This window comes from Pholcus phalangioides, unplaced genomic scaffold (genome assembly GCF_987345545.1).
Source record: "Pholcus phalangioides strain wild (caught in Gottingen) unplaced genomic scaffold, Ppha-v1.0 ptg000014l_1, whole genome shotgun sequence".
NCBI classification, from domain to species: Eukaryota; Metazoa; Arthropoda; class Arachnida; order Araneae; family Pholcidae; genus Pholcus; species Pholcus phalangioides.
The window spans coordinates 20,597,626-20,622,707 of record NW_028301607.1 but is presented as its reverse complement, the minus strand read 5'-3'; the positions used below and the strand labels follow the sequence as shown (position 1 = coordinate 20,622,707).

The 25,082-nt window shown below is 39.6% G+C and overlaps 1 protein-coding gene and 1 non-coding gene across 5 annotated transcripts in view; one reads left to right on the top strand and one right to left on the bottom strand.

The window, feature by feature from the left end:
- Nucleotides 1-2,123: 2,123 nt before the first annotated feature.
- Nucleotides 2,124-2,197, top strand: TRNAT-GGU (transfer RNA threonine (anticodon GGU)). Its single transcript has one exon. It is a non-coding gene; the product is annotated as a tRNA-Thr (tRNA).
- Nucleotides 2,198-20,664: 18,467 nt separating this feature from the next.
- LOC149078246 (ankyrin repeat domain-containing protein 49-like) overlaps nucleotides 20,665-25,082 on the bottom strand; it is a 107,463-nt gene continuing 103,045 nt past the window's right edge. For all 4 annotated transcript variants that reach the window (XM_089241858.1, XM_089241860.1, XM_089241861.1 and 1 more), the window contains one exon: nucleotides 20,665-21,154. In XM_089241858.1, coding sequence (XP_089097984.1) covers nucleotides 20,819-21,154 — 336 coding nt within the window. In that variant the 3' untranslated portion in view covers nucleotides 20,665-20,818. The remainder of the gene's footprint in view (nucleotides 21,155-25,082) is intronic.

The following is a 25,082-nucleotide window of genomic DNA, read 5'->3' as shown; positions in this document are numbered from 1 at the left end:
CTAAAGACTTCTTCGATCTCCCGCTGTGATTTCTTGTAACATTCTCTAGTTTGTGTGATTATGTCAACCCCAATGGGATGATTCTAATCATGTCTTTCGTCAGTTTGCTGTGTTTGGGTGGCTCTTGTAAGAGTCTTCTCTTGGTCACCCAACCACAGTATATACAAATACAACGCCACAACAGGCAAAGTGCCCAACGAGGTGGCTGAGAAAAAGATGCCCATAAAAATGTGAATGTCATATATTTCAAAAATACAGCAACCCAATTAAAAATGCAATTAACAAAAATTGTAAACAATATATACATGTGATAAAATATTATACAATGCCCATAAAGAATACTTATGGTTGTCTCATTCTAAGTATGGATAGCTTCCCGATTTACCCCAACATCTTTATCGTATTTCTTTTTGAACGTGTTAATTGTGTTACAATTTACTACCTCCGGGGGTAAGCTATTCCATTTATTAACAACCCTATTAGAGAAAAATTCCCTGCGATACCATAACCTTGCATTGTCCCTCACCAATCGATACTGGTGTCCCCTTGTAAAAACAGTCGATTGGCGGTGTACTAAAAGTTCATGGTCCATCCTATCCATCCCATTGAAAATTTTGAACACTTCGATCACATCTCCTCGACACCTGCGTTCATCCAATGTAAACATATTCAAAAAATGAAGTCTCTCTTCATAACTCAAGCCCCGTGTGCCAATAAGGACACGCGTAGCTCTTCTCTGCACCCCTTCAACCAAGTCTATGTCCCTCTGTAGGTATGGTCTCCAAAACCTTACAGCATACTCCAGTCCAGGAAGAACTAATCCTCGAAAAAGCGGAAGAATGACTTTAGGAGAACGCGAAGAGACCTTTTTGAGAATGAGACCAAGCATTCTATTCGATTTTTTGACCACCGCTGAACAATGTTCAGAAAACCTCGGCGCCATTGAAGAGAATTGAGAAGCTGTTGAATGAGAATTCCCAAATCGGTGACCCTAGTTGCATCCGGGATACTGACACCATTCAACTCGTAAGAGAACCGTGGGTTGTTCGAACTAAAATGAGCGACCATGCACTTATCAACGCTAAACGTCATGCTCCATTCATTTGCCCATGCTGCAATCCTGTTTAAGTTGGTCTGGAGCAACTCCCTATCGCTTTCTTTCCCGATTACCCCCATTAGCTTCACATCATCTGCGAATTTGCTAGTAATCCCATCGATACCCTGATCGAGTTTATCGATAAACAGTGAAAAAAGTATAGGGCCAAGGACACTTCCTTAAGGAACTCCACTTGTGACGCTTGTCCAACCAGAGAATTCCCCGTTCAGCATAACTCGTGGCGACCTATCTCTTAACCACGATTCTATCCAATTCAGCAAGTTGCTCCCAATTCCAATCTCGTGTAAATGCTTCAAGTGTTTACCATGTTGGACCCGATCGAATATCTTCCGAAATCAAGGTAAACAACATCTACATTTTTGCTCTTATCCAAAGCTTTAGTGACGTGATCATAGAAGGAAAGGAGGTTAGTTACACATGTTATACATGACCGCAACACCCGTATAGCGAAAAAGTCATTGAAAGCACTGCACATGCCTACATTGCTCTCTAACCAAGAGCCTCCTATCGAGAGTGGGCCAACTGTCCCCTTACATCCATTATTGACGTATCGAAAAAATGATTTTGGGTCAGAGCCAATGTTATCTGCCAACCTAGATTCAACTTCTCCTTTTTACTATCCCTTACCGCTTTCCTCAACTCTTCTTTTATCAGTAAAAAATGATAGTTCACCTCATCCACTTTTATACTATCTTTTCTTTTCAAGATAAAGGTTACGCACGCTATCCGTGAACCATAGAGGGTGCGATGTAAAAACAAGCTATTTTCGAACAAAGGGTTTGACGGAAACAGTTATTTTCCGGATATTATGCTGAGGTGAGCTCGGAAAGAAAAGTCATCACGTCTCCGCCGGGACTCGAACCCAGGCCCTCTTGCATACCGGGCAAGCATGCTACCATGGAGACCATGCTACCATGCATGCTACCAATACCTACACCACTGGAGACACATGAATCTGCCTGCGCCTCACGACACAGTGCGTGAAATTAGGAAGGCAGATTCATGTGTCTCCAGTGGTGTAGATGGTAGCATGCTTGCCCGGTATGCAAGAGGGCCTGGGTTCGAGTCCCGGTGGAGACGTGATGACTTTTCTTTCCGAGCTCACCTCAGCATAATATCCGGAAAATAACTGTTTCCTTGATATCTCTGGCTGAGAAAAAAGCCATCTATATCTCTCTAAAGGGTATGACGTCGTACAAAACAGAGGACAGCTTCGTACTAAATTCTTCCCATTGACTTACCACCCCTACTGATTCCAACCGGTCTTCGAAAACTTCCGCTAATCTTCCTATCAAAACATCGAGGTTAGTTCTTCGAAAACAAGGAACCAGTCTTTTGCTATCAACCTTACCCGAATGAATGGTGAATGAACGCCAGGGTCTCTGCCACCGGACTTATCTCGTTGCCGAGATCTCTTCCAGCCCAGCTTCGTGGCAGAGTTTGGAACAAAGTGAGTGCACCTAACAGTCTGAGCGTGTAGCTAGTGTTGTGTATGATATTTCAGTGCTGCCAGCTATACTTCAAATTGTGAGTGAGGTGTAATGATTGAATATTTGTAACGTTGTAGGCCTATTTCTCTCTGTGGCGAGACTTTTTAACGGGGAGATCGGCTCGCATTCACGCCTTGAAGTTGGGAACCACAGAAAACAAACTTCTGCCGACCACCACTGTGGCGCCGGTGGGGTTCGAACCCGGATCCTCGCATCACGAGTCCGTCACTATGACCACTCAAAGACCACAGCGGCTATCAACCTTACCCGAGAAAAAGTTACAGTGAAATCTGACTATACGATGATCACTGGAAGAAAACTCTTCCCCCACCGAAACATGTTCAACTAGATCCTCAGAACTAGTAAGAACTAAATCCAAAATAGCAGTACCCCTAGTGGCTTCTGATACATGCTGATACAAAAAATTTTCGAGCACCAACTTAAGAAAGACTCTTTCATACTGATCGCTAGATGAAAGGTTCTCCCAATCAATACCTGGGTAATCGAAATCCCCTAGTATGAGAACCCTCTTACGCTTACACATGTAGGAAATTTCATCATGCAATTTGATGATGTAGTTTGGATCCCTATTTTTGGAACCCCAACAATAAGTTTATGACGTCTTTTGTTCTCAAGCCCTATCCAAGCACCCTTTACAATTGAAACTATCAGCTACTATACCCCTAGATCAGGGAAACCTCTCGTCGCAAGCTCTACACAAAACTAGTCGAGGTCGAGGCATACTAACACTATTGCTAAAGCTAGATAGTAATAATAATTAAAAATAAGAAAATGAGAAACGTTAACAGGAAATTAAAATAATGTAAAATACATTATTAATAGGATATCAAGCCTCTTCTTCGCTTTTTTCCGGTGCGTCGCTGGTATCCCATATTTGAAATTCTTATGCACTCCGGTAGTGTAATTGATGATTTGAAACAAGTCCTTGATGATGTCATTTACCTTGAAAGTTTTTCGTGCGTTAATAGGAAGCACTTGAGGATTCATTTTGGCGTTGCAGGATTTGTCAGTCCGTTCATGAATAGTTCTATCAGCTGAGCTAGGGGATATTTCATTTGCTTCTGAGGATTCCTTTTCATCTGTGTTCCGATTTTTGGAAATATCCACTGGATATCTCTAGGAGTCCGGAGGTTTATTCCACTTTGGTCTTTCTCCACGTAACGGTTAATTCGGATCATGCTGTTGATCATGTCGTGAATCGAGTACAGTTGTTGATCCTTTGAACTCTGGCTTGATGTTGTAAATGGACTATGTGCTGCCGTTGACTCATTATCTTCTCCTATCATATCTTGTGAGACGCCGTCATTGTCATCATAGTGAGTCTGCCAGTCCTCTGTAGATACAATTGGTTCATCATCGTTTAGTGGGGGTGTTAACTGTGTCGAGTTCAGAAAGCTCTCCGTATCCATATAAGAGTCAATCTCTAAGCTATCAAAAATTTCAGACCTGTTTCAAATCTCTACGGTGCTGTCGGCTTGTTCCTCGTCCGACGATGAAATCACTATTTGTAGGAATCTATCGACATTTTTGTTCTTATTTGTTACCCGGGGAGTTTTCTGTTTCTTATGATGTTGTAACTCATTGGAGTCGTTAATCTTTTTGTTTTTGAACCAATAGCGTCCGTCCGCAGACCTCTTTGGGGTTGACAGCACTTTGTCCGTTGGTGGGGGATTCTTTTACATTCTCACACTCTCGGACATTTCAGTTTCAATGAATTTTGAAAAACCAAAACGAGACGTATGACCTGGACTAATGCTATGTGTCAAGACGTTCTGCAGCATCAATTACACTATTTGAGGAGAAAATGGGACGAATACGGGACAATTGGTCAATGAAAGTCATTTTGATCGAGACACATGATCTCATATTACAAAATTCTAGTCGATATAGTATATCTTGATCGTTAGGCCGCAATGTTTACATAATTGACCAGGGACTCCTGGCACAAACAACATATTCTGAAAAATCATATAAAAACTTCAATAAATCATAGAAACTCAGTGCTTGCGGCGGAGCAATGCAATCAAAACCGATTATCCAGGCAAAATATTGTGTTATTTTTAAGGACAATCAGTAATAAATTGTGTCGCTGTAAAGTTACACCATGCTAGACTCTCGTAGGAACCATTACGAGAAAATTTTCAAACGATTGTAAATATTTAACAACTAAAGATATTTCGATGCGGTTTGAAGAGGAAAGAAATATACAGGGTTCTTAATAGGAAATTTTCAGAATTATTGTCAAAATAAAAATCTCGAAAGGCTTCAAAAAATTTTTTCTAATAGACCTCGTAAACTTAACATGTGCAAATCAAAAATTCATATCTCTAGAACAAAGTCACCGAATTTAATGCAAGTTATCTCAAGTCTTTCCTCTGGTTATTACGCTTCTTATTCGCAGATTTAATTGGAGACTGCTCACCGGGATATTTCAGGAGACCATCTTTAAAAGTAACACTCGATCAGTGACGTCATCAACGTTGTAGCTCTATTAGAAGCCACGCCGCTTCCAGTGTCAAATTTAATCGTCCGTAACTTTTTAACGCGACGTCAAAAAAACACCCGGTAAGAAATAAAACGAACCGTGCACTTTATTAAATCCAACAGCACGTTACTCACAATTGGTGTGAAGGAGGACATAAACACTGCCGTCACGGAAGTGAAAGAAGACATAGCCCCTGCCATCGCCGGAGTAAAGGGAGACATCGCCGCCGTTGAAATTAGAGTGGACGGAATGGTCGACGCCGTGAAGAAGGATTTCTCCCACGAGATGAATGCAGTTGACGAGTAGCTCTCGAAAAGAATACTGGAGCTGAAAAGAACCTACGTTTTCCACGGACGCTCATCAGGTCCTGCCGGCCATAGCTGACGTCATGCTGCCGAACATCAAGCCCTCGACATACGACGGAAAGACATCGTGGACGATCTTCAGGACCCAGTTCGAGATGATTGCCTCCGTGAACAGATGGGACTGTATGCTCAAGGCCTCCCACCCAGCCGCCGCACTCCGAGGTGAAGCTGCCGAGGTTCTACAGACGCTCGCAGCCAAGGACCGATCTAGCTATGAAGCCCTGACGAACGCACTTGAGTTTAGGTTCGGAGAAAATTATCTCAAGGACTTCCACCGACTTCAGCTCAAGACCAGGCAACAGAAGGCTGGCGAAACATTGCAAGAGCTGGTCATGGGTATCGAGAGACTCTCGCAGTTGGCGTATCCCGATTGCCCGCCGTATATCATGGATGGACTGACCCTACAAGCCTTTTTCGATTCCGTCATGGACCCCGACATCCAGCAGGCGCTGCGTCTGGGCGAGTACAAGGACGTGAGAAGTGCTCTTGTCTACGCCATGAAGTACGAAGCAGCCGATCAAGCTTCTAGACGCGAGCGACGAGTGGTCCGCAGGGCTGTTGCGGAGGACACTACAGCAGACATCATCAGCGAGCTGAAAGAATTTCTGAGGAGAACTTCTGCAAAGAACGATCGTGGGACCCAGAAAGACAAGTTGTTGGGAAGCTGGAAACGCCACGAAAAACGCTCACCTGCGGAGCGCATGCTCAGTCGCAGCTACCGGTACGGAAGATGCGCCATACCGAGTATACCACGTCTCACAGCTGCACGGAGGAAACCACGGACTCCACGTAAGAGGCGAGATTGATGGACTGCCGTGTAAGATGGTATCGACACCGGAGCCAACGTAAGCATCGTCAGGACGGACCTGGCTCGGAAATTCCAGCAACAACTTCTCTACGTACCACCATCGTTGACCAGTCACGGGAGTGAAAATGACTGTGCGCGAAAAATTAAAGTCTCAGTGAAGTTCGCCACAATCACCTATGGACACACCGTTTTCGTAGTCGACATAAGGGATCCGTACATCATCGGATAGGACGTCTTGAGGAAACACGGATTTTCCTCGGACATGAGGAATGACCAGTTCCATACGCCGAAGGAACGTATCGCTCTACTCGGATGTGGTCGTAAAAAGGAAAGTGATGGACATTCCAGAAGCAGAAAAAGAGAAAAAGACCAATGGCAGGACCGGAACTGTTCTCTCACGAGAGTCAGATGGCATGAAGAGGACGATCCAGCCTCGTGAAGAGAAATCTATCACAAATATCGAAATCTGTTGGCAACAGCAGCTGATACCGGTTTCGGTTTAGCGCAAACACGTGCGATTGGCGGAAAACCGGTGGAGGGGGCCAAGAACATTCCAGAGGGATCCACCCCTCTAGACAGTGGCGCCACAAACCTGGACTATGAAATAAAAATTTGTGGAATATTCTTTTTCTCGAAGTTTCGACCAGAGCTATAAATAGTGAGGCGATCATACAAGAGGAGAGATTCCAGATTAGAGAGATTCGATGAAAAGTCAGTCGCGATTTAAACTTTGCGAGAAAGTTGTTAGCTCTCTGATTGGCTTGTAAATACGTGTAAATTGCTGTTCTATAAATAAATTTGTGTTTGTCCGTCGAACCTCTTCTTGTTTTGCAATTTCGAAGTCTTGTGGAAATTGTCCGGAACACACGCTACTTTGGCGATTCGCATCGCCCTGCCCCCCCCCCCCCCCCGTTCGAGGAGTCTGCATTCCCTTGTAGTCGGGTATTCACAATTTTTACACGCCCCAAGATTGTCGGACAATAGATTCGTTCAGGTTGTGGCCCGCCAAAGATCACAGCCTGGGGAGGGGGGAGGCTTGCGGCAGGATGTGGGGGCAGTGGCGGATCATGATTTTGGGAGGCCCCAGGCGCAACCTGATCTGGAGGCCCCCCTATCAGGGGCGGATTAAAGGTAGGGGCCAGTCACCCCCCCCCCCCCCGAGAGCAGAAAAATTAAATGGAAAAAAAAATGTTTTCTACGTTTTTGACTGAATAACAAACCAAGAAAATAAATTTGCTTAAAAAAGGGGGAAAATTCAGAATTTTTTCCAAAAAAAATCAGAACCGTCCTGAAAAATTGAACACATTGTCACAACCACCGCCCCCACCCACAAATTTGAGTTCATCCACCACTGCACCATTTTGGCCCTAATAAGAACGAGATGGTTCACTAAAATGAACAATATTATGAAAATCATAACTTTTTTTTTATTTTTGCATCACCAAAACCATAAACACAAAAATAAGATAAGGAAATATAATGATATTCTCTGGTACTAGATGAAAAATAATCACAGTAAAATTCTGCATCATATTTTTAGTAATCTATGATGTCCGTCCTGGTGCCTTCAGCCACACGGCAAAAATGGAGATCCGTCATAGTTTTAGTAATTTAATATTACTGATTAATAAAGATTTGATAATATCTCAAATATAATATATTTGAATTGATATAAAGATACTGATAATATTTAATAGAAAAACATTTCTTCAATAGAGGGAATAGAGGGAAGAAATTATATCAGAGTAAATATAAGAATTATATTCTTAATGGAAGAAATTAGTTCAGAATGAATTAAATTTAATGAAAGAAAAATGAAATTAAAAATTTTTTTTTTAGAAATTATTATTTTTTTATTTGTTTATTCTATTTTATTTTTACTATTATTATATTAATTATTATTATTTTCTCTTTCAGCCACCTCGTTGGGCACTCTGCCTGTTGTGGCCTTTGCCTTTGTATTATTTGTATTCAGAGTGAATAAAAATCTTCTATATTATGCCCCCCCCGTTTCGTTTAATAACGAAAAATGCCACAGTATAACATTGTGGCCCGCGTACTTTATAAAATGTTTCAATATGGATGGCTTCAAGGCCTATGCCTCAAAGGTTGAAGACCCCTGCAGTAGACTCTCGCTAATCCGGTACGTATTAGACCACGGTGTGCCAGATTTTACCGAAATTGCTGGATTAACTTTGAAGAAACCCATTGAAATAATATATGAAATTTCGTGCAAAGACATAGTCAGGACTTGATCAGCAATTAAGAAATATTAGAACGTGTTAAGGGGTTAGGGCATCAGGAGAAAAGTGACACCACACCACCTAAATATCCTGGACGTGCTGGATTAGAGCACGACCGAATTCTCGAGAGACTACTGTAGTTGAATTGCAATGCTCAAATAAAAATTTATCAGATAATTTATATATTTTTAGTTTTGCTTACCGTTATTTTTGGAGATTCTGCAATCTAAATCCTAAAGGAAATCTTGAGGATCGGCATGAAAATTTTTTTCATTACAATAACACACATTACAATTACATTAACAATAAACACTTTTCGGTCTGACACAAAGATGTTGTCTACCCAAGCCTCCTTGACCAATCCAAAAATGTAGCTCTTTTTTTTAGAAAGAAGGAAAAGAAACCCCCTTGATTTTTTTCAGCCGGGGAGGGAGTGTTAAAAGAGAAACAGAAAAATCACGTGATTCAGAATGCATGTCATTCAGCATTCATTTCAAACCCCACTTTTTTTTTTGTCATATGGTCGTATGGTTCCAGTCATAGATTGCAAATGTATATGTTGTTTGAACCAGCTTATAGTATTTCATTCAAACAAGTGGGGGACAAAATCACAATAACAATAAATTACAATGTCTCTTCTTTCTTTGTCGGGGAAGAACTGGCCCTTGAGAGCTGCGTCTTGTAAATTGTTCTTTTCTTTCAGTTCCCGTTTTTCTTCCATAACTCTTATACGTACAGTATACATAAAACAAAAAAAATTGCGGTTAAAAAAAAAAGGGAGAGCAGATACTGTACTTAGTTCAAGAGATTTGTTGATGCGCATGTAAATTCATATGTAGGATGAAGCACACAACTATTTGGAGGCCCCCCGCTCTGCCGAGGCCCCAGGCGCGCGCCTCATGCGCCTGTGCGGTAATCCGCCACTGTGTGGGGGCCATGGTCGTTACAAAAGCTTGTACGAGTTTATTATTTTACGGCAAATAGTGAGAAGTCTTTTTCTTATTACTTTTTTTTCTTCAAAATTTTACAATTTTATTTCTGAGCTAAATGATTTTCCTGGGCCGGATATGCTACCACTTATAACGTGAAACAAATTATGAACAACTTACCGTTGTGTTGCAGCTTTTTATTTTTCTTGCGGGTCTATGTAATTAAATATTTTGTAATTATCCACGGGCTGTAGCAGTTCCAATTTGACGAGAGAGTCATCCACATTATTTCGTTTCTTTACTTCGACCTGTTGTTGATATCCTGTTTTTTGTCAAGACAATTTCGGTTTTTTATCCGTGCGTAGGTTGCGAGCCATGACCCCAACACATCCAGCAGCAGGAGCATAGGCGGAGATACGGGGGGGGGGGCGTGGGAGGGCATTGCCCCTCCAGCGTCAAAGGTGGAATCGACTAATCTAATGTATATATGAATTGACATCATCATCATGCCCCTCCGCCCAGCAATAATGAATGTGCCCCCTCAGACTTCCAAGTCTATCCCCGCCTATGAGCAAGAGCCCCCTTGACTGGGATCTTTAATGGGCCCCTAGGCCAGGCTTTCTCACGGGATCTGCAGTGTCTGTCATAATGAGGCTAACTGAATCAAAAATGAGCATTACTCTTTCGAACCAGATTTTCAAAATTTTACCTTCATGTCTTCATGATAATCCTCAGACGTTTTCGGCTCGCCGTCTTCGACGAAACCATTATTACTTCCTCCCAACAAGCTGCTCAAGCAGAAGTGCTAATTCTTTGGAAATGCGTATATTCACCACGATAAGTGACCCCCCCCCCCGTATCCAGTGTACGTCAAAGCGTGTGAGTGAGAAAAAAAATTTCTTGACAGCAACTTTATTTATAGGAGTCCAGAGCAGCTGCAAAGAAATGAATTTTCAAATGACTCTGCCAAACAAGATAAACACGCATATTTCATTTGTGCCATCAAACGATAAAGAAGAAAGCTCTTCTTCTTGCAAGAACTCTTGAAGAATCGTATACAAGTATATAATACCAAATCTGTTTGCGAATAGGAATAATAATAAGAAGAAATGAAACTTCCGTTAAAAAAGGGACGGTAATGCTTGAGTGTGAAAGGCCTATCCTGTCAACACCCACCCTGAAGACATAGCAAAAATGCTTTGACCGATCTTTAAAAATATTTTTTTCCCGTCTTCCAGATAACTTTGAAACAATACGGAATGAATAATTAAAAGAAATAAAAATTATGAGGTATTTTATGATATGAGGGACAAACGACGAAGGACTAAATTTTTGGCGGTGTTGTACTGTAAGAAAGGTGAAATGTTCTTCAACCAATCATTTTGGGAATCGCACATGTGCTTTTATTTACGTTAGGACCCAAGTTAGAATGAACAGACTTTAGACACTTTGCCACAACCGGAATTTCGGTGCCCCTTGCATGTAGATGAAACAGTTAAAGGGTGAATTCGTTGCCCCTTCTGGTCCAGCGCCCAGGGTATCAGACTCTCAGACTCACCTGCCCCCCCCCCTCCCAGTTGCGGCCTTGGTCGCATGTCCCATATAAGCAGAACCAGGTTCTGACAAGAGAACAATATGCTGTTCTGCAGCTGTAGTCCTGTGATACCAATGTAATTCAATAAAAATTGATTCAAAATGAAGGTCGCTGTTCCGCTCTTAAAAGATTTGAGATTCATTAATAAATACTGCACTTGGGTTATAAAAAAAAATTTAATTTCTTTTAAAATTAAAAATTAAACTTTAAATAAAATTTAGTCAACAAATCTCAAACTTTTTTCTTCATCATCTTTAAATATTTTAATGATATTTCAACTAGGGCACAGGGCGCAACAAATCGAAAAAAAATCCATCCAAATTTTTTAGGAGCCAAGCATGTTTTTCCCTAAAGAAAAACAGTCCTAGATACTTTTTTTTAAATCCTTCCGGGATTTTATGACCCCTTTTTGGATGTATCACTAGTGTAGAAAGTGATGTGCTGACACTTCAAGTAGTAACTTGTCCATAGGTAGCGTAAATCTGACTCACGAAATATACTTAAATTCTAGATAATGGCTAAATATAAAGTTTATTACTTTGAAGAAACACACGGTACGTTGTTACACATATACGAAACAAGAATACACGGACACATAAAAATCACATCTTGACTCTTCAAGAAACGAAAGCCTTCTCTCTCGAACAGCGAAAGGGAGGCAAAGAAAATGCGTGCTCACGAAAACGATGTGTTGGCGGATTTATGATATTGGAATGCCAACACCTTCGCAATCTTGACGACAGCGCCGCCACACCCCCTTCCCATGTTGGAAGACACATTATTACGAAATAAATAAAAAAAATTGTCATATGCTTCGGATTTTAGCACAACCATGCTTATGCATAATTTTAAGCACCAAAACAGATTTTCTTGTCACCGTGATGACTTGACGCCTGGAATTTTGTCCAGTCCTGAACTAGAGCACAGTTTTCGGACAATAAGTAAAAATTTTTGTGCACAAACGACATAGTGAACTAAAAAAAAATTAGTGTTTCTTTTTTTGCCCATGTCTCCCAATATTTTCTCCTCATGTGTTCCCTTGTCTTATTGTTAGGCCCTCTCTACTTATCGAGGAGCAAGACACTCACTACTTATTTCACTCAGTAAAAATTTATAGTGAACAAAAATTTTATAAATTAGATGGTCTCCAGACTCCTGGGTTCTCGAGTTTATTGAGCTTCACTACACTCCACTGTTGTTGTCGTCTAATTGTCCTGGTTCTATTCAAGGCTGTCTCAAAACATGGGCCCTTGGGCAGAGTGTTGTTCTAGGGCAGTGTTTCCCAAAGTGGGCAATATCACTCCCTAGTGGGCGATGGAATGGTCCAGGGGGGCGATAGAAGTTACGAGTATAACATAGAATCCTATGGGTTTTGCTTGAGTTAGGGGGCGATGAGAGAAAAATATTTCTGTAGAAGGGGGCGATGAAACAAAAAGTTTGAGAAACGATGTTCTAGGGGTTCCGTACTTAGCTAGAAGTAACAGCTTACAACAGGGGTCTTCAATTTTGCAGACACGACGGGTCAACTTCCCATGAAGCCCACGGACCAAAAAATAATTTTAAAAAATAGAAGCCCGGAGAAAAATAACTCAAGACTTTTATTTGTTCTGAAATTATTTTTTATTAGTTATCAATTTGTTTAGTTCTGAAGTAATTTTTTTCACTTATTCTAAAAAAGTTTGATTAATTGATAATTAAATTAATTAATTACGAGATTAATTTTAATCTGAAAACACTTAAAATGATTCTTTAATTATTTATTTTGGTAACTTTGAGATTATTTTCCTTCTCAAAATATCTTGAAATTATTTATCTTTCAATAATTATGCAATTATACTTCTGTTGATTGTAAAATGATTTCTATCAGAAATTACGAAATTGGTTCTCTTATTGATTTCGCAAATGCTATAATTATTTCTTTCAGTGGTTCTGAATTTTCGCCAATTCTGGAATTATTTCTTTCATTTATTCTAGAATAATTTCTTTCATTTATTCTAGAATAATTTCTTTCATTTATTCTAGAATAATTTCTTTCATTTATTCTAGAATAATTTCTTTCATTTATTCTAGAATAATTTCTTTCATCAGAAATTATTTTTTTAATCAATTCCGAAATTGTTTCTTTCATCAATTCTGGAATTAGTCATTTTTCATTGTTTTCTAATAACAACCATTTTCTGAAAATCACCGGGGGCCACGATGAAAAGCTTCGAGGGCCATATCTGGCAATGCGTTGAAGACCCCTGGCTTACAGCCTTCCATATACGTACAGCCAAGACCCTTGTAAGCCAGGGGTCTGCAACGCATGGCCAGATTTGGCCCTCGAAGATTTTCGTCTTGACCCGCCGATGTTATCTCATGTTATTTCTCAAATATTATCAATTCAGTTATTCATTATTATTATTATATATTATTTTAATATTATGCATTTTTCTATCCTTTTATCAATACTAAATTAAGTCAACTCAAATTTTGTTTCTAAGCAACGTAAAAGACGTTGTTAACCTTTTTTGAGAGAAAAAAACACATACTTTTTTTATTTCAGAGAGTGTCTTCTTTCACAATAGTAATCATAAAATTTGGTTCAAGAAATTACAAAATTCTTTCTGTTGAAAAAATTTCTGTTCAAAATAATCTGATAGAAAATCACTCATACACAGGGCTTGACAAATCCCAGGCGCTAGGTCACCATGGCGACTAAGAAATTGTCTTTGACGCCTAATATTTTTATGTATGATAACTGATAACTAAATTGAAGTGTGAGGACAGTATAAAATTATCGGAAATTACGTCGACTTCTCTGCCAGCATGGAAGGGGTCCTGAACAAGTCAGAATACACATTTTTGAACGGATTTTGTAGGGAAAATAATCTTGGCGCCTATAATATTTCGTTGAATGTCTGTTTTTTAAAGGCTATGAGTGGCAGATATTATTGCTATTCCTACCGACGTCAATGATACATCTCAGGGTTCATAAAAAATTTCCTAAATAAAAATTAAGGAGTTTTTAAGGAATCATGGCAAACTCCAGAACTTCCAAGTTTTACAAAAAAAAGGGGAGGGGAGGGCACATATGCAAATACATATCTGTGTCACCCAAATTTTCACTCTTCCCAAAAATATAGATGTAGAGCAGTTTAGAAACAATAACTTTTGATTTTTTTTTATCTAGCATTATATGAATTCAAAAAGTAATCAATCCCCGTACAGATTATCCATACTTTTCTGTAGTCACCAAAGTGTTTTAAAATCCGTCAAGTTTTGGTCAAGAGTATAACATAACATTTTGTTAAAAGAGTGTATTCATAACAGCATAACTGAATAATTATGAATGCATTTTTCTGTATTCATAACAGCAAAAAAACTCATCGGCATCCCCCCCCCCCATTATTCAAAATAAAAAAAAACCAAAGCTGAAAAGATTTTCTTTACAAAATTATTCATATTTACAGCAACTCTGTATTCACCTCTCGGTGAAAGTGAAAAGTGAACAAATGTACAAAAAAATTCTTTAAAATTATTACTTTTTTCAATTTTACTGGTACGATTCCTGCTAGCTTCTTGTTATTTGGCATTCTTGTTGTTGCGCATTCGCATAGTTTGACCTCATTTTATACGTAGTCAGATGCCTGGGGAAGGGGCCTGAAGCTGATTCCATTTGTGGCCCCAAGAAATAAAATTGTGGGAAGGGCAAATGATGTTATCGAATAGTCCGCTTCTATTGTGACGTGACTTCAAATTTCTTAAGGGAAAATTTTGTTTTTAGCGCAAGACGGCGCAGAAGTGAAGTTTTTCGGTGTTTTTGTAGCAAAATATAGCAAACGGCCGGAAATTGTAGCAAAATGTAGCAGCTTGTACAAAATTGTAGCAGATATTCCACCCACTGAACTTCGAAATTCAAAATTTATATACTATTATTTTGAAATTTTCAGCGGAACTCCTTGGGGGATGGAATGGGGTCTCCGAGGACGTCTGCGGTAGAGGGTACGGATGAAAAACTGGGTTTAGAGTTTCCTGGGCCGCCAGTTCTTGGAAGAAGTTCTGCACAGAGAGTTCACTGTCAGAAACTGCCAAGGTTATCAAATTGATCAAAAACAATTCCTATGACAAAATTAATGTTATAGAACGATCAGATGGTAACTATATCGCCAGTCCAGTGGAGACGCTGAAATGTCTTTTGGATTATCACCTAGGCAGACCAACAGAACCATACTGTGATGTACAGACTAGACCTATCTTCAAACCAGCCGCTGTGGTGGTCGAGTGGTCATAGTGGCGGACTCGCATCCGGGTTCGAGCCCCACCGTCGCCACAGTGGTGGTCGGCTGAAGTTGGTTTTATGTGGTTCCCAACTTCGAGGCGCAAATGCGAGCCGATCTCCCCGTTAGAAAGTCTCGCCACAGAGAGCAACAGACCTACAAACAGTACAAATATTCAGTCACTACACATCACTCACTTCACTTCTTAGATATAGATGGCAGCACTGAAAAATCATACACACCACTAGATACGCACTCAGACTGTTAGGTATAAACACTTACACTTCCGGCACAACTCACTAGGTAGAAAATTGCCTATGGCGATAGACCTGAGGTGTGCTCGGTTAAAAAATAAAATAAAATAAAAAAATAAATAAAAATCTTCAAACCAGTAGACACCTCAACAGCCAACATGATAGTTGAATATGACAAATGTACCGAAGCCTTGAGGGAATTTTCTTCCTTAAAGTCACCAGGCACAGATGGTATATATCCTATTTTTTTACAAAAAGGATGGGAAGTTATAGGCATCGAGTTGATTCGCCTCTACAAAGCCAGCTTAGCTTTAGGATACACACCCAAAGTATGGAAGAGCTCCAAAGGTGTCTTCCCACCAAAACAAGGAAAAGACTCCTATTATAAATCATCATCCTTCAGAATGATTATATTATCTTCTTTTCAGTTGAAGTTACTGGAAAAACTGATACTCTCTGGCATCTTCAAGATATTCATTCCCCACTTAAAGGGTAAGATTAATGTGAACCAGCATGGTTTTAATACGGGGTTTTCCACTGACTCTGCTTTTCATCAATTGATTTGGAGAATTGAAAACACAATTATCAATGGACAATTTGCTGTTTGTATTTTTCTGGACATTGTTGGAGCCTTTGACAACGTTACTTTTGGGTCATTCAAGTATTACGTCAGCATCGAGAGGGGGACGGATTTCGTATTTGCTGACTTTTGATGACAAAGGGGGAGGGGGGGGGTTTGAAGGTTGCTTACGTCATCAACCACCCCTTTTGAAGATATGAAATATTCTAAGCTGCTGACGAAATGTTTCTGACGGGAAGAGAGGGAGGGTCAGTGTTTTGCTGACAAGGGGGGAGGGGGTCAAAAATGGCTGAAAATCTGCTTACGTAATACTTGAATGGCCCCTTTTGACTCTGTATGTAAGGCACTAATAGATTATAACACTCCACCTATGTTAATTAGATGGATCGATCATATTCTCAGAAACCGAACAATCACTGCTCGTGTTCTTGACGCCAAGCTGAAAAAATTATCGGAAGAGGTTGTGTGTGTTCGCAAGGAGGAATCCTTTCTCCTTTTTTTATGGAACAAAAACCAATTAGTTACCTCATCCAAAAGAGTACAAATTACCACGGGGCCCACCCGGGTGAAGGAGAGATGAAAGGTTAACATTTGCGCTCCTGTCTGGCTCGGAGTTCGGGGCATCAGTCAGTGCCGTCTTAACGCATGGGTCCACCCGAGCACGGCCCGGGTGCATGGCCCCCACAAGGGGTGGGCTGACAAGGCTCCAGCCCTGGGGCCCGGGAGGATTTTTATCATTTTTTGTTTTTTCATGCTATAAATTCATCATGGCGGGGGCCCATGAAAGTCTGGTCGGAGAGCCCATAAAAGATCCCAGCCTAGGGGCCCTGCTTCAGGATGTGGGGGCCATGTGTCTAGCTACAGTTCCAATTAAAAAGTATCCTCTAAGTGTTTTCTTAATCCGTGGATCACCAGAGATATTATTCATCTAAAGAGAAAAATCCGCCATATTTCTTTCAAATATAAAACCATCAAATCCAATTCACTTAAATCTATAAACTTCAGCCTCCACCCGAGACTTTATTTTCACCCAAAAGACCAAATACCTCTCTCATTCACTACTTTATTATTCAAAAACAAATCCCACAAAGTTTTGGAGACCGAAATCCGTTGGCCCCCCATCGCTCAAAATTTCAAATAAAGATAATATATCCTCTCATTCAGAGATGGATGCCAAATTCAATTTAGCGTTCTGCTCTGTTTTTTTCTCGATAGATACCTCCCCTCCTCGATACTCATTTATTGACTCCGTTCACTGTATAATTGAAGAAGAAGAAGACTATTCACACAATTCACCTCCAATATTTCTCTCCAAAGAGGGTATTCTAAAATTATTGAAAAAATTGAAATCTTACTCTGTAGGCCTGGACGCATGGCCCCCACAAGGGGTGGGATGACAAGGCTCCAGCCCTGCGGCCCGGGACGATTTTTACCTTTTTTGTTTTTTCACGCTGTAAATTCATCATAAAGGGGGCCCGTGAAAATCTGATCGGGGGCCCGGCTCCAGGATGTGGGGGCCATGCCTGGACGACATCCCAAATTCCATTCTTAACTTCCTGATGTCGATCATGGGCGGAGATAATCCCCCCCTCCCAGCGTCAAAGGTGAAGTTGACTGATCTAATGTACACATGTATGTGGGATATATGTTTTATTAAACTACTTTACATAATTAAACAATAATAAAATACAAATTTCGATGTTCTTGTTGACTGGGATCAGGTGGCCATTCTCGTCGTTGACAATCTATGTTCTCCCTAGGTGTTGCCATCACCTGCCCAGTAATAATGTTCTTTTCTGGTGTTGCCAGATACCCTACATTTACCCCCTCAACAAAGGCATAGCAAGCACTAGATATTCTGAGTTTAACTCTTTTAATCACTTATAATTTTATCAGGGCCGGTCTTAGACCTAGTGGCGCCCGGTGCAAAAACAGTAGTCAACGCCCCCCACTCCCCAAGACGCGAATACAGAGTGATGTGTCAGAGGAGGCATTTTTTGCTAGTCATTACTGTCCCGTAAAATACGGGACAGATTCATTCTACCATATTATCACTCTCTTGGTGTGGTGATCGTCCCCATCCCTCCCCCCACACATCTCTTGGTTGGATATTAAGGGACGAAGAAGTCGGAAAAACTTCTTCTAGAATGGAATTACATTACTGCTATTTAACTTGTTAACAAGCATAAAAACCCAACTTTGTTTGATTTAATAAAGAGATTAAAAAAGAAATACGTCATACATGGATCTGTCTTCTTCATACTTATTTTAATTGAGTTTTATGGTATAATTCGTGTAGTGCACGCATCATGGCCCCCCACAAGGGGGAGGCTGACAGGGCTCCAGTCCTGGGGCCTGGGACGATTCTCATCATTTTTTTGTTTTTTCACGCCATAAATTCACTATGAAGGGGCCCCGCATCAGGATGTGGGGGCTATGCCCGGGTGCCTCAAGAGAAGAGGGGCCTCCCAAAAATGAGATCCGATTTAAATTTTCAAGGATTTACCATGTAGGGCCTCCTAAAAACCACTTGGCCCGGGGGGCCCATAATACTCTTAAGACGACCGACCTTTCATAATGTTTTTAAAATTTGATTTTTTACAGTTTTTAAATGCAAATACAACGCCACAACAGGCAAACTGCCCAACGAGGTGGCTGACTTAAGAACATCATGGACCCCCAACCCATTTTTTGGAGGCCCTACCTACTACTGCTACACATAGACATAAACTATTATACATATACGTACAGCATTGAAGAAATGACAAACCATTGTAAAGGCATATACGTGTCTTAAACACATTGCTAGGAAACCACGGTAACCAAAGTAAACGTTCGGAAAGTGATTGTTGAGGCCCAAAAACCATTGTTGCCCGACAGTTTTTTGCCCATTTGGGGCACTTGCCCTGCTCTGACGAAATTTTAAAGTAGCCTATCGTTCAAGTCGGGTCTCATTTCGTATATATGCAAAATTTGGCGACGATCGATCTAAAATTGTAGATTTGTATAGAGAACATACATACACACACACAGACAGAAAATCAATTTTATATATATAGATACAACTGTAAATTATTATTTGTCCGTAAAAGAGGGAGTATCCGTTAAGAGGGGGTTTTACTGCAATGCAGCTTATGAGCACGAATTTGCATGCTAGCTGGACCCAACTTCAGCTTGGCGAAAATAATTTAGCCAATCCTGAGATGTCACGTGACATTAAAAAATATATAAAAAAACCCGGTTGCTAACAGCAGTGTGTTTTTCACGCGAAATTCTACGGTTGCTGATAAGATCAACCGCACCAGCCGAACCGTAGTGTGCCGGCAGCCTAAAACTCTGGCTCGGGGATCCAACAGCCTAGGGGATATATATATCCTACATCATATCCTTTCTGTGAAAACCAATATTGTTCCCAAGACGACTTCCGACTGCGGTGGTCTGTCGGATCACAGCCGATTCCCCTTCCCCTAGGAAATAAATATCATGTGATTCTGACCACACTGCTTCAGGCGAATATTAAAGATGTGAAAAGTCCGGATAAGCAAAGAAATACAAATTATTTTTTTGTCCATCCAGTCGAAATATCCTTTCCCCCTCCACCCATGTGTCTCTGCCCCAATGTAGGTTAAACACATTGATAGATAACATTGTTCTTTTCTGTTGCTACTCGCCCACCTATCCCTCCCTCCGGGCAAAAAAAAAAGGGGGGGGGGGAGAATCGAATGTTACAGCTTCTCAAAAGCCTAAATTTTAGGGAAGAAAGATCTCTGGGGAATCATGAAAAAATTTGTGACCAAATCTCATACTGTGCGACTTTTCGGGACTTTCCATGACTTTTCCATGATGGTAGACACCGTTTCCAAGTCAGTTTGTCTTCTCTCAAACTACTTCACATATTACGGTAAAGATCAACACGATTTCAAAAAATAATACAAATAATTAAAATACAGCAAGAAACCCAAATATTTTTTGGAAAAAAAATATATGCAATTTGAAGAAAAAACGATTGAGAGTCTGTCTCGTAGCTCCACAGTTGAGCGTGTTCATTCGTGATTGTTCAAACTATGAACAATCCTTAGCAGTTGGCCGATTTGTATGGTATTTCTGGGTCTGCACTACTTAGTAAGTAAAGATAAATTATTTTTTCATTTATTTTTTTTTCTATTCTAGCAGAATTAGTTGTTGGCTTTTATCTCTTATGTCAACATGAATAAGCAAAAAATATTACATTAAGAAATCAACTTTAAATCTGTTCTGCTTTATATGTATGGTTAATAACAGTGTTTTCCTCCATTAATAATATTTGTGGTTTTCAACAAACATGAATAAATTGTACTGCACAATATTGTACAGTTCGTATGGTCAAAAAACTTGCATTAATAATCAATCCCATTCCAAATGGTAAAATTTTAAATAGTGGTACAAGAGACAAGATAAAGCTGTTCCTAGTAGTTACTATCATAAAATATTCTTCTGATGATCTTTATTCAGATGAAAACAAAGGGCACTGTATAAAAGCTCTCACAGAAACATTTTTTATTCATAATTGCAAAAAAAGTTTTTCATTTACTTTATTTTATTTTCCATGAGCTACTAAAACTACATTTGAAAATAAGTTTCTTGCAAACCATATATATGCGTGAAACTACTATTACAACTTCAGATCAAAATTTTCAGTATTCATTCAAAGATGCTTCTAAAATCTCAAAAAGTGCAGCATATGGACTAGACCGTCGAGCAGTATCATAAGCTAAATCATTCCCATCGCTCCTCAAACTGCTATTGACATAAGGATGCCACAATAGCAGTTCTAACGTTCGACGTGCTTTGGAGTTAGCCGATGCCAAGTGAAGGGGACTCAACTTCCCAGACGTTAAAGCATTTATATTGGCTCCATTTTGTAATAGTATTGAAGCTGCTTCCACACAATCCCACTGGCAAGCACAGTGCAACGGTTCTCTTTCATCACAAGTTTTTGCAGAAACATTAGCTCCATAAGAAAGTAATACCTGAAACAAAACAAAAAAATCATACAAGGTTGGGGCTTTGGACTGGGGCATGTTGATTTTACTGTCCAAAATCTATCTTAAACTAGTTTGTCCAAAACCTCAAAACAGGGTTTGGTGACAAGCATTAAACTGTAAAAAACATAAAAGAATGCTTTTGGATGATGTTTTGAATAGAATAGGTACATACCATAATGATGAAAAACTTACTTTTTACATATGTTTTATTTCTAATCAATAATTTACTACAATTATTAAAGTAAAATATTAGTTATAGTTTGCAATTTTTTTGCAAACACAGATTGTACATCTAACTTGTAGTAAACTTGAGTAACCAAAACCTTTTCTTCAGCTTTTATGGTATGCTATAGTCAAATTGTATATTTCACAAGTATATATACATATATGTCAAGGTTGGCAAGGTTTTGGGTAGTATGGTAACCTTCATGGTTTTTTATCATATTGTCCAAAACCTCTGCCTCATAAACCATAGTAAACTAACTATAACCGAATAAAAAAAAAGTGTGAAAGTGAAAACATTAATATAAACAGTTAAATGACTGATATATTAATGTTCCGGATAATGTCTCACAAGTCCTTGAAATGAACACAGGATGAAATATCACATATTTATTCACAGAACAGTAATTTTTACAGTTATTCACAAGCAGAGATACACGCTAACCAAAAAGAAACCTACAGATAAGAATTCTCATATCAAGGATGAAGTCTAACAAAACTGACCCCTCTCTCTCGTGATGCAGGTGCGGAGATATTTTGGCTCGTCTGAAAGGCTTGGTATACTCCAATTGTTAAAACTTCTTCTGGATCCGCATTCACGTGAAAGGCCTCTAAGTGCTGGCTCCGCATCCGCACATACAAGTTTTGTACATCAGGTAATTCGGAACTATTCACACGACGCGGATGCGGAGCGAATTCGTCCGCATCTTTGGCTACTTTTTAAAGATGATTTTGCACTGAATTTTTTTAATTATTTGCCATAAATACCATTAAACACACAATATGAAGGTCCCTGTTCATCAAAAGGATGTACCCACCTACGTCTATCCCTCCGCTTCTTTCTGAGATGGAGATATAGCAAATTTAACTGCCTTTTTTCCATACTTAACAATTTTATACAATAAAACTTGTCAACAACAGCCACTGACGGAACCGAAATTATAAGCCGTTCTGTTCATTACGAATATTTTTATTGACACTAAATACACTGCTGGCCACTGTAAATGCAACACCCTGAAGGAAGCATGCAAATAATATGAAATTTACAACATGCATTAGCGGAGGTGAGATATGCAAATGATTAGAATTTCAGCGCAGACGCACATCACGCGCGCCTGTGGCGCCACTTCAAAGCGCTATTTAAGGCTTGGAGATTTCGACGATTTGAAGTACGGCAATTGTGTTTTTCCTGTGGTTTTTTCAAAAAAACGATCAATTATGCCTCGTAGAAAACAGCGATCATCTTTTGATCAAGTATCCGAGTTCGACAGAGGAAGGATAGTGGCCTACCGAGATTGTGGGTTATCTTTCAGGGAAATCGGTAGTCGTGTTGGACGAAACCAAACAACTGTAATGCGGATATGTGATCGTTGGATGCAGGAGGGTACGACGGACCGACGTGTTCGATCGCATCCACCTCAGTGCACCACTTCACGTGATGACAGGCGTATTGTGCGTATGGCAGTGACGGATCGCTCAGCCACATCACGAACCATAGCACAGCACATTCAGTCTGTACCGCATCATCCAGTGTCTGCGCGTACCATTCGACGCCGTTTACAGCAGAGTGGTCTGTCCGCAAGACGTCCATTGCTTCGTCTACCCTTGACGCAGAGCCACAGACGTCTCCGCCGCCAATGGTGCGATGAAAGAAGGATGTGGACGGCACAATGGAATGAAATTGTCTTTACTGACGAGTCACGCTTCTGTCTGCAACACCACGATGGTCGGATTCGAGTCTGGAGACACCGTGGAGAGAGGATGCTGAACAGCTGCGTTATGCACCGCCACACTGGTCCGGCATCGGGCATTATAGTATGGGGCGGTATTGGATATCACTCTCGCACTCCTCTAGTACGCATTGCCGGTACTTTAAAAAGCCAGCGCTACATCTCCGAGGTGTTGGAGCCAGTTGTCCTTCCTTACCTTCAGGGCTTGCCCACAGCCATATTTCAACAGGATAATGCGCGACCACACGTGGCACGCATTGTCCAAAGGTTCTTCGTCAATCGCCAGATTGAATTGCTTCCCTGGCCAGCTCGCTCTCCGGATCTTTCGCCGATAGAAAACATGTGATCAAGGGTTGCTCAACGATTGACCCAGATTACATCCCCAGCTGCCACACCAGATCAACTTTGGCAACGCGTGGAAGCTGCTTGGTCTGCTGTACCCCAAGAACACATCCAAAGTCTCTTTGAATCAATGCCGAGGCGTGTGGCAGCGGTGATCTCAAACAATGGCGGCTACTCTGGCTACTGATTTTGGCAGGAACCACACTTCACAGAAGTCTATAAATTTAATCATTTGATGCTTGGTCAACATGTTATCTACAAAATAAATATTGTTGCGATATCTCTTGTCTTTCTTGGTGTTGCAATTTCGGTGGCCAGCAGTGTACTTCAATAACCTTTAAATTTAATTTAAAAATTTTAATTTTTCTTTTTAAATATTTGAAACTATTTAAAAAATATAAATATTTAAAATTATTTCAAATATTTTTTTTAATTAATTTTTTTTCATTTTTAATCTTAATTTTTTTTAAACTTTAAAAAAATACTTTTATTAAACAACGTTATCCACGTATGGCGTTCACTTACCACCGGATTAAGACGTTTGAAGTGCTCTAAGCATTTGAATGGTTTTGGTGGTGGTCCCCCAATCAGGGCCGGTCTTAGACCTAGTTATGCCCGGTGCAAAAGCCATAGACTAAAGATATAATAGACAGTGCACGCTATTCATAAAACTTGTCGAACGTGAAGAAAAGATGAGCAGTATCGTCTGGGAAAGAACAGGTTCTGCGCTATTACATTTGGCTCGTTTTCGCAGAACATAGTGATTTCGTGTTAATGCTAGGATTGTTATTGTAACGAAATTTGACTCGATCGAGTAGATGAAAACTTTCCTTCATTTGTTCAACGAATTTCATTCATTCTTTTGTAACATATTTAGGGAATGAGGGATTCGAAAAAAAAAATCAATCCTATATAATATAAACAAATATTGAAAAACGAAATTTTTTTATTTTCCAAAAGGGATAATTCTTAATAATTTAAGACTTTTGAGTTTTTAAATCTTATTATATATATAACCTATCTCTTATATATACAGCCTATTTCATTTATATTTTTAAATATTCTCTTCTCATTCACTTTGTCACTTTTAATTTCGAAAATTTATTTTAACTAGGGGTTATTAAAACATAAAAATTATCTTCCAAGAACATTAAAATTACTTTAATCATACATTTATTTTGAGTATATAATTATAATGCATCATATTATGTTATGTAATGTAACACATTCACACTCATACCATATTCAGTTATGAAATATTTAAACAATAAGTAAAAGTCATTCTTGAAAAACCTTTTATAACCTTATCACACAAAAATGTAAACACTTACATAATATTTCAGGAATAAAATGAATTTTTCAAGAAAATTGCAATACCTCATCGTTAGTACTTTTCTAAATTATAAGAAATGAAATTTCGTGTAGCGTATATATGTAATAATTTAGAGTACGTAAATGTATGTTACATGTGACATATATGTAATCTCTTCGCTCCAGAAGTATACATATGTGAATCTTCATTTTCTTTAGACAATAAGTAGTTTTTAGAATGATTCTTTCTTCAAGTTAACATCTGAGGTACACATAGTGACTTCAGATCTTAACTCAGATGGTCCTAA